This window comes from Ctenopharyngodon idella, chromosome 19 (assembly GCF_019924925.1).
Source record: "Ctenopharyngodon idella isolate HZGC_01 chromosome 19, HZGC01, whole genome shotgun sequence".
NCBI classification, from domain to species: domain Eukaryota; kingdom Metazoa; phylum Chordata; class Actinopteri; order Cypriniformes; family Xenocyprididae; genus Ctenopharyngodon; species Ctenopharyngodon idella.
Genome location: NC_067238.1, coordinates 29,641,564 through 29,657,712, shown reverse-complemented (window position 1 = coordinate 29,657,712; position 16,149 = coordinate 29,641,564). Strand labels below are relative to the sequence as shown.

The 16,149-nt window shown below is 35.9% G+C and overlaps 2 protein-coding genes across 2 annotated transcripts; both read left to right on the top strand.

The window, feature by feature from the left end:
- Positions 1 to 195: 195 nt before the first annotated feature.
- On the top strand, positions 196 to 5,263 carry zgc:153441 (retinol-DH_like_SDR_c domain-containing protein). Its single transcript, XM_051873366.1, has 7 exons — positions 196 to 1,289; positions 2,755 to 2,889; positions 3,132 to 3,323; positions 3,428 to 3,589; positions 3,802 to 3,921; positions 4,041 to 4,245; positions 4,460 to 5,263. The coding sequence occupies exons 1-7, from the start codon at positions 1,190 to 1,192 to the stop codon at positions 4,560 to 4,562; spliced, it is 1,017 nt and encodes a 338-aa protein (XP_051729326.1). The 5' UTR covers positions 196 to 1,189; the 3' UTR covers positions 4,563 to 5,263.
- Positions 5,264 to 6,139: 876 nt separating this feature from the next.
- On the top strand, positions 6,140 to 15,921 carry vps45 (vacuolar protein sorting 45 homolog). Its single transcript, XM_051873374.1, has 15 exons — positions 6,140 to 6,428; positions 6,699 to 6,833; positions 6,912 to 6,972; positions 7,091 to 7,170; positions 7,266 to 7,334; positions 8,729 to 8,866; positions 8,996 to 9,106; positions 9,432 to 9,566; positions 9,962 to 10,075; positions 10,674 to 10,841; positions 11,062 to 11,220; positions 11,338 to 11,445; positions 12,706 to 12,827; positions 13,515 to 13,646; positions 14,724 to 15,921. The coding sequence occupies exons 1-15, from the start codon at positions 6,336 to 6,338 to the stop codon at positions 14,803 to 14,805; spliced, it is 1,707 nt and encodes a 568-aa protein (XP_051729334.1). The 5' UTR covers positions 6,140 to 6,335; the 3' UTR covers positions 14,806 to 15,921.
- Positions 15,922 to 16,149: the final 228 nt, after the last annotated feature.

Here is a 16,149-nt window from a genome sequence, read left to right as displayed (position 1 = left end):
ACTAGCAGTGAACAAAGAAATCCCTCATGTTTTTATAGAGCTGCTCAGTTTATTATCCCACAACCAAGAACAGAATTAGCATTTTAGAGCAAAATGGCTTCCCCTCGACATTTCTTTGGGGGTTTTAATAAGAAGAATGGCAGTTTTGATTTAAAAACATTCTAAATAAGATTTAATAACATAAATTACCCACAGTCATACCTTTTAGAAGTGAAATTTGAATCTTTTGTTGTTGTTTTTAAACGTAGCCTAGCTATAGCAATTTGTTAGCATTTTATGTTTTAAAACAAAGCAGCTTCAAAATTCACATTTACCGTTTAACTGTGTGTATTTTGATGTAGAATTAACAAAACGTCTCTTCAAGTAGGCTAATTTCAACACAGACCATATTCATAAACAGCCATTCTAAAAGCATATAGAAAAAAATTTACCTTTTGAGTTGTGTTAACTAAGTTGACATCATGGCTGCACACACAGCTCTTTTGCACTAGTTAAGTGGATAAACTGCAACCTTTAAAAAAAGTAGGTCATATGCAAGTGCAATGTGTCTTGTTTACATGGCTATAATAATAGGTTGATATGTAATAAGAAAGCACAATTTAAAACACATGACATTTAATCTAATTTGATCAACACTGTCCCTGACAACTCCAAGATAATCCAGATCATTTCTTCTTGTCTGACTTGCCATAAACATTCCCACACTTCTGGTCTTGGCAGGTAATTTAAAAAAATCAGTGCCAAACAACTGAATAAAGCCTTTAAGAGGGACGGAGGGCCACATGACCCATACAACATACCCCAAAAAGCTTTTTGTAGCTTAAAAGGTCAGAAAGCTGTTTTCAAATGCCTCAGACTGCACAAATTAAGTCACATCTTAAATGTAGACTAGACTTTACTCCTAATGAAAAGCCTTGCTTTACTGTTATCTGCTATAGAAGTGGAAATTGTTTTGATCGTTGTTTTTGTTATTCACATTTCCGTCTGACCACAAGCCATGGAATCTAACATGATCTTGACTTAATCTTCTTATAAAACCTTTACCCTGGCTTGAACGCAGGGTGATTAGACTTGATAGCCGGCACTGAGCTTGATGGTGGCCGTGCAGATTTTTTAAAACAAAGAAAAGAGTTTAGTACTGTACGACAGAAAATAAAATGAAAGCAGAGCTGACAGTGCATCACAGCGGATGACATGTATCTCTCTATCCCAGCCACGAAAACTGTGGGAGGAACTGAAGGAAAATCGCCTCGCCAAATACGGTGCAGTAACTGCGGTCACAGCTATTAGTAAGTTACGCAATGTCATTTCCTCTCAATCTAACTTTTGGTGGGCTGAAACAACATTTCAGTCAGTTATGAACTACATTTTCTTTCATATGCATTGTAGAATATAATAAACAGCACAGTTTCAGTGCAGTTCAAAAGGTACAATGTTGTGGCTCAAGAGGTATTTGATGTAGCTTAAGGGATAACAGAATTACAGATTAACAGAGTTCAGAGGCTGTGTGTAATCATGTGTTTTTTAGAAGAAGAAACAAACGCACTACCGTCTGAGGTGCCAGTCAGGAGGGATAGGTCCAAATATATATGAAAAAATATGACTGCACACTCAACTTGCAAATAGTTTATTTACCAACGTTTCAGCAAAAAGCCTTTGTCAATGTGTGATTGTCTTGATCATGTGTTTTTACAACAAAAAACACATGATTGTAATATCAAATCCATTATATATATATATATATATATATATATATATATATATATATATATATATATATATATATATATATACATACATACACACTCTAAAAAATGCTGGGCTGTTTTGACTCAGTTGTTGGGTTAAATGTTTGCCTAACCTGCTGGGTAGTTTTATTTAACTCAACTATTGTTTAAAAATTACTGTATTGCTTGCTTAAAATGAACCCAAAGTATGTTGGAAATGAACATTTATTAATATGTGTAATAAATGAACATTTATAAAATAAGTTTAATGAATAATAATTAAACAATAAACATTTATTAAATTTCTTATTAATAAATGTTTACCTTTTGATTATTATTGTTGCCTCTAGTAATTATGCATCTGATTTATATTTCCAACCTATTTTGGGTTCATTTTAAGCCAGACATACAGTAATTTTTAAACAATAGTTGGGTTAAATAAAACTGCCCAGCACGTTGGGCAAACATTTTAACCAATCACTGGATTTGTTCATTTTCAGCCCAATTTGGGTTGTTTTTAACCCAGCATTTTTTTTAGAGTGTATAAACACAGTTGACAAAAAATTGGAAAGTTGAAGTACTAAAATTACTTTACTAAATTTAAATAAAAACATTTTTTTTATTATAAAGGCTAAATAGAATAAAAAGCACATAACCCAATGACTAAAACTAAAAATATAAAAATAAAAGCTAATTAAAAACGTTTATAAATGCTATAGTATATAATACTAAAATAACACTGATGCTAATTCGAATTGGATTTAGTTGGACATTTGTTTACACAGTGATTGTATTTACAGCGATACTTTCCAATACACTTTTTTTTTATATAAATAAACCTTTGTATTATGGACCTCATTGATTTGATATCAAATCTGCTGAGGGCAACAAGCCAGATTTCCAACAGTGCTTCCAAGCCAGATCTGACCTAAAAACATTTTGTTTAGATCTTTAAAAATCTGTATTTAGTATTTCCTTGGTTTTGAATTGAAGAATGTGCTCTATAATGGATTTTCTCCAAAAACAGGTTTGGTTCTGCTGAGAAAATGGATTGCAGGTGGAGTGTGCCACTGTCGGGTGCGACTGGATGGGAAGACGGTCGTCATTACTGGCGCCAACACTGGCATTGGAAAAGAGACGGCACATGACTTGGCCATGAGAGGTAAACATGCTGCATTCTTAAAAATAAAGGTTATAAAAGAGGGGTTTTCACAGCAATACCATGGAAGATCCATTTTGGGTTCCCCAAAGAACCTTTCAGTAACCCCTTTTCTTAATGTGAAGAACATATTAATAATGGAACCTTTATTTTTAAGAGTCTAGATTTTAGGTCCACTTTGCATCACAGCAAATCATTAAGCTGGACCAGATTGATGGACAATATTTTCTGGGTTATTTTGTTAGGGGCTCGGGTTGTGATGGCTTGTCGAGATCTTTCAAAAGCAGAAAAGGCTGCGGCAGAGATTCGCAGATCTACAGGAAATGGCAACATAGTAGTTCGGCACTTAAACCTGGCATCTCTGTTCTCCGTACGGCAGTTTGCACATGAATACACTGCCACTGAGAATCGACTGGATATACTTATTAACAATGCTGGTGAGACATTTGACTTCATTACTAGGTAATCAACAAATCACACTGTGCTTTTAGCTGTATTGTTAATTATTGCATATTTTGTATGGACAAACCTATACTATTAGGAGTGATGATGTGCCCTAAAAGCCTTACAGAGGATGGCTATGAAACCCAGTTTGCTGTCAATCATTTGGGCCATTTCCTCCTGACTGTTCTGCTCCTGGACATGCTGAAGAAGTCTAGCCCTAGTCGAGTTATCAATGTATCCAGTATTGCTCACAAAGGAGGTAAACCCACCAATTAACATCCTTTTAGATTTTCTTTTTAAGCTTTCATTTCCCCCTTTTTCACAATTATCCAATCTCATTCTTGCACTGACCAATAACTAATATGATTACAATATATTGTACATCTCTTTTGTAAACATTATTGCAGAGATGCACATAAGAGTCTGTTCTTATCCATACAACATATTTCAGTCCTATGACCTTTCTCATAGGTAAGATCAACTTTGATGACCTTAACTTCAACAAGGCACCGTATGATTCCTTGGTCAGCTACAGGCAGAGCAAACTTGCCAACCTGCTGTTTACTCGCGAGTTAGCACGGAGGATTAAAGGTTTGTGCGCTCATCCCCAGTACATCAGTCACGTTCAAACATAGAAAATGCTTCAAAAAGCCAGAATTTTTTATTTTCCCTACATTAGCCTCGTTTAATCCTGCTCTGTTTTAAATCAGGGTCTGGTGTAGCGGTGTACTCCCTTCACCCTGGAGTAATCCGCACTGAACTGGGACGTTACGTGCAGACCCGCTACCCTCTGCTCAGTGCCCTGTTGTCTTTTCCTGCTCTCTTACTGATGAAAACCCCCAATCAAGGTGCTCAGACGTCCATCTTCTGTGCGGTTGCTGAGGGGTTGGAATCTCACAGTGGCTGCTATTTCAGGTGAGCTGTTAAAGAGGACCTATTATGCACATTTTCAAAGTGTTGATTTTGTTTTTGGGCTCTACTAGAATAGGTTTCCATGCTTGAATGTTCAAAAACACCCTATTTTTCACATATTTTACATTGTGGCGGCACCTCTCTTTTCTAAAAATTTAAACTTTTCTGTTTCTGACATTTATGTTTGACACTGGATGATTATGAGATCTGTTTACAGTGATTGTAAGCTGAAAGAACCAGCTCCTGAAGGTAAAGATGATCTCGCTGCTCTGCGATTATGGAAAATAAGTGCAAAGCTTGTGGGCTATGAAGAGGACTAACAACACTCCACCAAACTCTGTTCATAATACCACATGCCTATAGAGGAATGCTTTGTATGCAGCTATCAACATTCAGATCATCATTTTCATCAAGTTTTTTTTTTTTTTTTTCTAATGGAAAATGTATTTAATTGAATTCATTATTAGTGGTTTCTGTCTAAATGGTATTTTTGTCTGGATCAGTAGTAATCTCTATGTTCCCTGTCTTGCACATTACAGTATAAATGTAAGATAACTAATATTGATATCTCATCATTTGTCATTTTAAAGCTGTTTTGAAGCATCTCATTTGATGATTAATAAAGGTTTCATTAAATCATATCTTTATTGTAACCTAAATGTTATCAAAATAAAATTCTAATAATATACATTAATTTTAGCACTGGTAAAATACAGTGAGAGTTAAGTGCCTGTAGTAGTGAATTTGAATCTTTAAACTGAATTCGTTTATGAATCCAACTGAATCTGAAATCTGCACTGAACCAGCATTGTAATGCTGGTAATGATTTTTTTTTTTTTTTTTTGGTAATAAAATTGTAATTAAATCATATTAATGTAACAATGATGTTTGGAAAAACCCATAAATTAATTTTCAGTGTTGGGGTAATGCATTACAAGTAACACAAGCGACGTAAACAGATTGCTTTTTTTCAAGTAGCTAGAAAAATAACATATTACTTTCAAATTTACAAGAAAATATTTGAGTTACTTTTTCAAATAAGTAACGCACGTTACTTTGTTTTCCCATTTATTGAATGACACATCGCCTGTCCCCATGTTGAGAAAAATCGTGAGTAAGGTGCAGAGGCATTGTGTGCGCTATGTAAACATGATGATTATTGTAATTCTTACTTTTAAAGTAACTTTCCCTAACACTGTTCATTTTAAAAAGTGCAGTAATGCTGGTGAGATTGATAGTTAGCGATGTCCGATTCCCGACCGAATCATTCTTCTTGAATGATGAATCGAATCTTTAAAATCAATTCTTTCACGAAACCGACTTAATTGGTCCGAGCACTGACTCACTGAACCAACATATTAATGCTGGTAATGAAACTGTTTTTTAGTATTTTTTTTTTATGATTAATAAAAGTTTAATGGGATCATAACTTTAAGTAATCATGCTATAAAAACATAAACGAATGCATTAGCGGCTGCTGGTAATAGGTCGTCTGGTTGAGATGTCCGATTCGTGACCGAATCGTTCTTCTGAGTCGAATCTTTTCGAATCCCACTACTGTCTCACTGAACCAACAAACAGATAATGTTTTTTTAGTATTTATTTTGATGATAACTAAAAGTTTAATGAACTCATAACATTTAGTAATCATGCTATAAAACACAAACGAAGCTGGCAAAGAAGAAAAAAAAAGAGTTCAGTGATTCATTACGCTCGTCTGGGGCGAGGGAAAAAAAACTCCATCGCCCTCACCAATATGGCGTTTAATTTACTCCGTTTTACGTAGCAGCCTTGAATTATGGGATATTGTTAATGATCTACGAACTGTTACCAGATCAGTTGAACTAGTAAATCGAACCTACAAGACTGACAGATCGAGTGAACTACAACAGATCCCAAATCAGATGCGGACCGAATACTCGCGTACACCGGAAGTAGTAGGAAGCGCAGTGAGTCCCATTGTCAACAGTATTTTGTATACGGGAGCAGTTTACTAATGAAAAGAGCCTTTTATCATTAGTTAAACAACTTTGAAAAGATTCGATCATTTGACCCATTCTCACTGACAATCAGAACATATATAAAACGACAAAATGAACGTGACTCTGGCTGTCAAGCAGTATATTTCCAAAATGATAGAGAGCAGCGGACCCGGGATGAAGGTGCTGCTGATGGACAAGGAGACGGTAAGTGAATTTAAAAAGCCTTAACATTTCAAACATAAAAGCGCAAATGTGCTTAAGCTATTGATAATCTAGTACTGTGTGCAGTGTAAATGGGTTTTACTGTTCTGTTACCTGTCATGTGTCTTAACCAGCTGAACTGAACTCTTATTTGTTTCTAAAGTAGATGTCTGTGTTGCAAAACTTCTATTCAGCAGTCCGTATAGACAGTGACAAACAGTGGTTAAAACATTGATAGCATGTTCTCTTTACTCTTCCTCTGTTTCTTTACAGACCAGTATTGTGAGTGTGGTCTACACTCAGTCTGAGATCCTGCAGAAGGAGGTCTACCTTTTTGAGCGCATTGACTCACAAAACCGAGACAATATGAAGCACCTTAAAGCCATCTGCTTTCTCCGGCCAACCAAGGTTTTATCATTGTCTCTTGTAGAATATATTTAGATTGCATTTCCAGGTGATTTCATACTTGAATGTCTCTGCTTTCAGGAGAACGTAGAGCACCTGATTCAAGAGCTTCGTCGGCCCAAGTATAGTGTCTATTTCATCTGTGAGTGCCAGTAATATTGCATCAGTTTACCTCTTATTTATATGAGTTTGCAGAATATGTGCCAGTAAGGGTGGTCAGAAGATGCACTTTCACTGACTTTAGGACTTTTTCTGTGCAGATTTCAGTAATGTGATCAGTAAGAGTGAGATAAAGGCTTTGGCTGAGGCAGATGAACAGGAAGTAGTTGCAGAAGTGCAGGTGGGTCTTCTTCACAATTAATTCATAAATATGCTTTAAATATTAATATACAGTGTCCACAAAATGTTATCAAACTGATAATTTTGTTACTCTAGGAGTTCTATGGAGATTTCATTGCTGTGAACCCTCATCTTTTCTCCCTCAACCTTCAAGGAGTGTCCAGGGTAAGATCATTTTTAACAATTTTTTTTTTTTAAATATGGAACTAGTGCTTGCACTTTATTGCTCTGTATGTTTTGGCCTGCATTCAATTATTTCTAAATGAATCATTAAAGGGGACCTATTATTCTTGGTTTTGTTTTTGGGCTCTACTAGAATAGGTTTTAATGCTTGAATGTTCAAAAACACATTATTTTTCACATATTCTCCATTGTTGCAGCTCCTCTCTTCTCAGTCTGTCAGTAACGCTCTGTTTAGTTCCTGTCTCTATGAAGCTCCTCCTTCTGAAATGCACAATGTGCTCTGATTGGTTGGCTGGACCAGTGTGTTGTGATTGGTCAACCGCTTTGAGCGTGTTTGTGAAATGTCACGCCCCTTACTATAAATGCGAGTTTCAACACACTACTAACTAAGACCGAAGCCAGAGCTTTCCCTATCCAATCTTTTTTCCCCCTCGTTCTAAAAAACACATTCTGTAAACACAGCGTTGTCTCAAGAAATATCTGCGTACACGCGAAACCACAAAAAAACCGACTCAAAGCGATGTAGTGTACATGCCAGACCAGTATGTGGCGCTGTAATTCTGCCACAGAGATACACTAAAAATGGAGAAGAAGACTTGGAGCATGTGTGCTGTAAACAAACCCAACACAACAACAAGAAGACGAAGACCAGACGTGAGGTGATGAAATCATCGTTTCACAAAATATACGGATTGGCTGTACACATGAAAATGCAAGGGTGTCCTTTTCAGATTTATCCACTCGGGGACCCGGTTTCAATAAAAATAGTGGTTTTCAAGCTCCCAAAACGCCGGATCCATCTGGACAAAATGCCGATACGATACAAAATGTTTACGTATACAGCTAAACGGTTCTCCGTGTGTACAACCTCTAACTCAACCAGGCCCTGTCCCCTTATTTTGCATATGCCTTGGCCATGAATTTTTTAAATGAGGAATATTGTGACGTGTTTGTTCCCGGAAGAAAACTCAAGACTATAATGGAGGTGTTTCAGGGAGTTCAGAAACAGTGACACTGATATAGAGAATAACTCCCGCTGGAGGGACTTTGTAACTTTGCAGACCTTTTTCATGCTCAAACAGCAACATTACACACTAAAGACGGATGAACATGTAAAAAAGCGTAATAGGACCCCTTTAAATATAGTTTGTAGTTATTTATCAGGGATTAAGGCTATGATAACAAACCGAAAACTGGTTCAAAACATGTAAATTAGTTCACAAGATCTACTTGTGCTGCTTGGAATTATTTCCTTTCATCTTTTTATTTAATGTCTTTCATCAAGTTAATCATTATCTCACAACTATCAGGGACTCTTGTGAACAGGAATCCTTCTGTTTTAGGCTCTCTGTGAATATCTCTGTGCATGTTTATAGGGTCGCAGTTGGGAGCCCAGTGTACTGCCTCGTGTCACTCAGGGTTTGACATCAGTGCTGCTGTCCCTGAAGAAATGCCCCATGATCCGCTACCAGCTCTCTTCTGACATGTCCAAAAGGCTGGCAGAGAGTGTCAAAGTAAGACTTCATTTTGTATTTGTGTCATAGATCTGTAGTATGCATTTTGGTGAACAGGTGATTGTTTTATAATTTGATTTACTCTACAGAAAAATATATCAACTAATGATCTGTTTGTGTTTCCCACAGCAAATCATTACTAAGGAGTATGAACTGTTTGACTTCAGAAAAACAGAAGTACCTCCTCTTCTCCTGATTTTAGACAGAAGCGATGATGCCATTACTCCCCTTCTCAACCAGGCAAGAAACAATGTTACATCCAAATCTCATTTTACAGAACAAGATCTGAATGCAAAATCCTTGACATGACCACCAGAGGGAGATAGAGCCCATGGTTTAATTCTGGATTATATTAGAAAACTGCTAAAACAGTGTTTCAATTTTAGTGCTAGACATTAAATAGGATTTTTTTTATTCTTTTTCCCTACTGTGAGATTTACAGGAGCCAGTGCGCCCTGCTTGCATTTGCTGAAAAATGTTACTGCAGCAAAATAATTATTACATAATGATTTAGTGTGCTGATATTGCAGTAAATGCTACATGTGCATGCATTTGCTTCCTCTAGTGGACGTATCAGGCTATGGTTCATGAGCTACTGGGCCTCAATAACAACCGCATAGACCTGTCGAGAGTGCCTGGAATCAGTAAGGACCTACGGGAGGTGGTCTTGTCTGCAGAAAATGATGAGTTTTATGCAAATGTGAGTAACATTGTTTCAAGTACATTAACAGATTCCATTAAAGAACGTAATACATCATGAAATTGTTTACCAGGTAAATTTTAGTTTCAAAGAAACTAATGTAGTGTACACAATGAGGTCTTGTAAGATGAAAATAAAGTTTTGGGGTTTTGAAAAATTTAAAACAAAGAAACATTATTACAAAATGAATACAAATTGTTTACAAATTCTAGGTTACTAGTTAAATAAGCACATTTGTGACTTGTCCATGTTTAACTCCTTACATACTGTCATTAAAGCAAAAGAAAGCGCAAATGAATTTTTTTTATCTCTAATATATATATATATATTTCTTTAGTGATTTCAGACTTTTGGACCCCACTATATGTTGTTTTCGTTTTCTTTCTCTCAATAAGAACTTGTACCTGAATTTTGGTGAGATTGGAACAAACATCAAGAACCTGATGGAGGATTTTCAGAAGAAAAAGCCCAAGGACCAACAGAAGTTAGAGTCCATATCTGACATGAAGGTGAGCGAACCACTGCTGAAGCCAGTCAAAGGGTTAGTTCACACGAATTCTGTCATTAATTACTCTCCCTCATGTTGTTTCACACCCGTAAGACCTTCGTTCATCTTCAGAACACAAATTAAGACATTTTTGATGAAATCCAAGAGGTTTTCTTTTTTTTTATTTTCCAATAGAAAGCAACATAATTACTGTCATTCAAGGTCCAGAAAAGTAGTAAAGACATAGTTAAAATAGTGTAATTTGATGGTAATTATGTTGCTTTCTATTAGGGATAAAAAAAACCTCTTAGATTTCATCAAAAATATCTTAATTTGTGTTCTGAAGATGAACGAAGGCCTTACGGATGTATGTGGAACGACATGAAGGAGAGGAATTAAGGACAGAATTTTCATTTTTGGGTGAACTAACCCTTTAAATACTGTTCACTGTAGCACATTTACATTTAATCATTTAGCAGATGCCTTTATCCAGAGTGACTTACAAATAAGGAGAACAATAGAAGCACATCATCTTATATGAAGAGTGAACCGTGAAGATCCCTGATCAAGAACCTTTATTGTGTTACACTATAATGACCACTTTCTGGCCCCCTTTGTAGGCATTTGTGGATAACTACCCCCAGTTTAAGAAAATGTCTGGCACGGTCTCAAAACACGTGACCGTGGTTGGGGAGCTGTCCCGCCTGGTCAGTGAAAGACAGCTGATGGAGGTGTCAGAGGTGGAGCAGGAGTTGGCCTGCCAGAATGACCACTCCAACGCACAACAGGTCAGACCTGCATTCTTATCACAAAAAGTGCTGATTATTATTTCACAACATCACTGTTTTTACTGTATTTTTTGATCAAATAAACACAGCTTTAATAAGCATAGAGACTTTGAACCGAGTGAATGTCCATCCACAAAGTTTTTTTGTGTTCCCCTACAGTATGTTAAGCGCTGTAAATCTTGCACCATTGCTGATGATGAACTTGTTCCTCTTCCTGCAGAGCTTGAGGCGGCTACTGCAGAACCCTCGGCTTTCTGAAATCGACGCTGTGCGGCTGGTGATGCTGTATGCTCTTCGCTACGAGAAACACAGCAGCAGTATTCTGCCCAGCCTTATGGAAGAGCTCAATCGCAAAGGGGTGTCAGAGAGACACCGCAAGGTGAGGGCCAGCAGATCTGTCCTGTAGCACAGTGTATTGTTATTGATTGGTAAAGTCCTACTATTACTAGTACTATTATTAAAAAGGAAAGCAACTTTGCCTCCATCTGTGCTGTAGATGGTGCAGGCCGTGGTGGAATATGGCGGAAAACGAGTCAGAGGAAGTGACCTCATCGCTCCTACAGATGCTGTGGCCATTACCAAGCAGTTTTTCAAAGGACTCAAGGTAGATCATCAGTTTACCCATGTGTTTTCTTAAATTGGTCTTATTTTTAAATTTTCAAAGCACAAAGTACCTCCAGCAGGAGTTATTCTCTATATCAGTGTCACTGTTTCCGAACTCCCTGAAATGCCTCCATTGTAGTCTTGAGTTTTCTTCCAGGAACGAACATGTCACAATATTCCTCATTTAAATAATTCCCGCCCAAGGCATATGCAAAATAAAGGGGCGGGGCCTGGTTGAGTTAGTTAGTAGTGTGTTATGGTAAGGGGCGGGACATTTCCCAAACACGCTTGAAGCGCTTGACCAATCACAACACACTGGTTCATCCGACCAGTCAGAGCACATTCTGCTTTTTGGAAGGAGGGGCTTCATAGAGACAGGAACTAAACAGAGCGTTACTGACAGACTGGGAAGAGAGGAGCTGCAACAATAGAAATGTTTCCATCCAAATTTGTCAATTTGACGTGTGCACAAAATTGGAATATCGCATAAAACATTTTCAAATAAAGCATCATTTCCATCCCATGTGAGAACAAAATGGTAACTTCATGGGAAATTGGTGCAAATTATCTGTAATAAAAATGGAAGTTGCTGCAATCAGGGAAGAAATCATGTCTCTTTTTTTTCTACGTCATAATGGACTTGCGCCTCAGAGAGCACAGGTGTTAATGAATGCAGTCGTGTGAGACGCTTCGGGAAAGGGAATTAAACCAAATCATTCTGATGACAGACTTTGGCTCAGTCATTTCAGAATGATCAAACCAATATTTGAGATGCTGTGCAATAAAACTTGTCCAGTTATCCAATCACAGCCTCTGTTGAGGCAAAGTCACGTGAGGTTTTTTTGCACATTGAGAGACTATTCAGCAAATGTTTCCATCATAGTTTATCTTATCGGATAAAAATGTATCTGCTTCAATTGAGTGCATTTTTTTTATGTGCATTTTTAAAATTTAGTAAAATTAAAAAAAAAAAAAAAAAAAAAAAAAATATATATATATATATATATATATATATATATATATTTAAAATGTGATACCCCAAAATGCGCATAAAAATAAGTGGATAGAAACATAGCTACTGTAAAATATGTGAAAATAATGTGGTTTTTTTTTTTTTTTTTTTTTAGACATTGAAGCATTAAAACCTATTCTAGTAAAACAAAACAAAATCAACACTGTGTAAAAGTGCATAATAGGTACACTTTAACATGTCATATAGCCATAGTCACATGCTGTTTATAACTTGTTTGTGTTTGAATAGGGAGTTGAAAATGTGTACACACAGCATCAGCCACTTCTACATGACACGCTGGATCAGCTGATCAAGGGTCGTTTGAAGGACAGCCAGTTCCCCTACCTCGGGCCAAATTCTCTGAGAGACAGGTGATACAGATACATAAATAGATTGCCATTCACACTCATGCATTAATAATGTACAGACACACTTATAGACATTTAATGTGAGCATTTTGTTGCTGCTTTAAAGGTGAAGTGTGTCATTTCTGTGACTACGGAATGCTTTTTTTTTTTTTTTTTAATAGGCTGTTTAATGTGCAATTCAGAAACTTTGCTTGGATTGAAACATGGACTAGAGCTGCACGATTCTTGATACATTGAGAATCACGATACTTTTATTTAAGATAGAGATCATGATTCTCTCATGACTCTGAATAGACTAAACAAAATAACATGTAATTTACTAGAGGTTCTGACAAAATGTTAATTGCTGCAGTCTATTTAAATAATGTAATTAATTTAAATTATTTTAAAAAATAGCTTTGAATGAATGATTCAATGACTCAAGTCATAAAGACTTCACTACTGGATGAAAGCATTTTTGAGCGAATCTCTTGAATAAATGATTCAATGACAAATAGATTTTTAACAGTCACTTGTCGCCATCTACTGGTGTAACAATGTAATTCGTACTTGTCAAAGGTTTAATATAGCAAATTATTGTCATTAAGGAATAAGATCACATGGGTGTTTGAATCCAGAGCAGAATCAATCGTGCAGCTCTAACTGCAGGTAAATAAATGTGCTCCTTCACACTCTGTCTTCACCCTTCAGACCTCAAGACATTATTGTCTTCATAATTGGCGGGGCCACTTACGAGGAGGCATTAACTGTTTACAACCTGAACCGCACAATGCCGGGGGTACGCATCGTACTCGGGGGCACGGCCATTCACAACACTAAGAGGTCAGTGTTTTTAAATGCTCTTAACGCTCTTTTCACCATCTCACCTCTATCCATTAGCCCTCTGGCACACAAGCCTTTATGCCTTATTTAAGAAAGAGCCCGGTTACAGTGACATCAGCCCTAGAATGGTGTAAAGAACATACACTTGTTGTGCACATATATCTTCGTTGAATCCTTCAGGGTCTCATTCTGGAGGAGGTTTCACTCTGGACTATATGGAATTTTGTTTCTTGGCGATCTGACTTATAAGATGATTTTGATTTCTCTTAGATATTGCACTACTTATTTAATATATGAATTATATATTTTATATATACACTACCGCTAAAAGGGTCAACACATTTTTGTTTTAAAGAAATTAATACTTTTATTCATCAAGGACACATAAAATTGATCAAAAGTGACATTAAAGACATTTATAATGTTACACAAGATTTCTACTTCAAATATATGCTGTTCTTTTGAACTTTCTGTTAAACAAAGAATCCTAAAAAAAAATGTTTTTCATAAAAATATTAAGCGAATTAGCATATTAGTATGATTTCTGAAGGATCATTTGACACTGAAGACTGGAGTAATGATGCTGAATTCAGCTTTGATCACAGGAATTACATTTTATAATATATTACAATAGAAAACTCTTATTAGTAATACAATTGTATTTCAGACTGTAATAATAATTTACAATATTACTGTTTTTATTTAATTTATTTCAGTATTTACATATGTTGTCTGCCATGTAAACTCTGAATGAATCTTAATATTTTCAACCAAATTAATTTAGCTTAGCTAAACTTCATTCAATTTATTTCCACCTAATTTAACCAGATCTGTGGATTTTGTACGCTATAGCCATTAGACACTAGTTTACCTACTTGACTCTATAAAATTCCTGAAAAAATATGTGCATGATCATTTTGCTTTCTGTTTGTTTAAAATTTCTCCCCTGCAGGTAATACATCAGTACAACATAAGTGATGTCTGACATATTTTGTTACCCACTGAGGATTCTGCCAAATAACGTGCTGACTGTACTCATGCATTATAAACCAAATATGTTCCCGTTCTCTGTTACAGCTTCCTGGAGGAAGTGATGCTCTCTGTGGGTTCAGGTGGAGACAGGACACAAGGAAGAGGCCGTCAGATGAGTCGACGTTGAGCTGTTCTCATCACTCATATTAATGTGCGCTGTCTGTCCTCTGAACCCTGAGCTGAGCACATTTGCCCTCTTTTTCTCTCTCCTAACATTCCTTTGAAATGTTTCAGTTTTAGGGAGGTAAATGGTAATACTGCACAGTAATTCTTTAACATTAATGAACAATGAACAACAATTTGTACAGCATTTATTAATATAGGTTGCATATAAATAATATAATAATAAATATACTACTGTTCATAAATGTTTGTTCATAAGGACAAGCAACAATCTGAATTGTTAAAAATGTGTTAGTATATGTGGAAATGTGCAGAAATATGTAGTAAACATTAGCCTAAATTAATAAATATTGTAAAATTCTTGTTCATTGTTAGTTCACGAGACTTAATGTGCTAACCAATACTAATGTAAATGAGTTGAAACGTATTGTAAAGTATTATTTATATATAAAATAACACTTTACAATACGTTTCAACTCATTTACATTAGTATTAGTTAGCGTATTAAGTCTTGCTTATATATATATATATATAAGCAAAGTGTTGATAATGGTATGTGAAACACTGTAAATGTGCATAACTTTTATTATGTAAATAATACCCCAAAAGTGTTCACAATGACAGCATTTTTATTTATTGGCTTGGTGATGCTGCATTTGATCATTTTTGGATAATGACTACTGTATGTTTCAGTAAAATAGTATATACACACAATATATATATATATATATATAATATATATATATATATATATATATATAATGTGAAATTTTGTGCCCAACAAAGCTGGAAAAATTATTAATGTCTTTAAATCGAGAAGAAGAGCTCATCAGTTCACAATTACTATAATATTAATGTCCATCAAAGGCTTTTAACAATTAATATGACCGTTCTTGGTAGACAAAAAGTTTCAATCAGTGAGCTTTAAAGCCTTGTATAAAACATCTTCGTGTGTCCGTGCATGTCTTTTTTTCGTAAGTCCTACTAATTTATCTTTGCCTTTGTACATAGCTTGATTAACCTGACAACATAATAAGTGACAATATTTTATGATGATCTTCAATAAATGAAAGGAAAAATGTTAATCAATTGATTCATCCAATAAATTCAGACCAACACATTTTCATGTTTTTATTAGCACCAAAGCCTCAGTTGGCAGGCTGTGTAACACCTCACAAATGATTCACTGGTAAAATTGTATCAATTAGCCCTGACCTTTAAGGTCATCGCTTTAACCTCCAGAGCTTAAACCCCCATAGACAAGTCCAGGTTGCTCCACTATAACTCCCCTTCCTCCCTCACTAATCACGTCCATTAATCCCCACCATCATCCAGAGGACCGGCAGAC

Coding starts and splice junctions, on each gene's coding strand:
- zgc:153441 (XM_051873366.1), top strand. CDS start 1,190: ATGACATGTATCTCTCTATCCCAGCCACGAAAACTGTGGGAGGAACTG. Junction 1,290..2,754: donor AACTGCGGTCACAGCTATTA/GTAAGTTACGCA, acceptor CTCCAAAAACAG/GTTTGGTTCTGCTGAGAAAA. Junction 3,324..3,427: donor TATACTTATTAACAATGCTG/GTGAGACATTTG, acceptor CTATACTATTAG/GAGTGATGATGTGCCCTAAA.
- vps45 (XM_051873374.1), top strand. CDS start 6,336: ATGAACGTGACTCTGGCTGTCAAGCAGTATATTTCCAAAATGATAGAG. Junction 9,107..9,431: donor TTACTCCCCTTCTCAACCAG/GCAAGAAACAAT, acceptor TGCTTCCTCTAG/TGGACGTATCAGGCTATGGT. Junction 10,076..10,673: donor AGTCCATATCTGACATGAAG/GTGAGCGAACCA, acceptor CCCCCTTTGTAG/GCATTTGTGGATAACTACCC.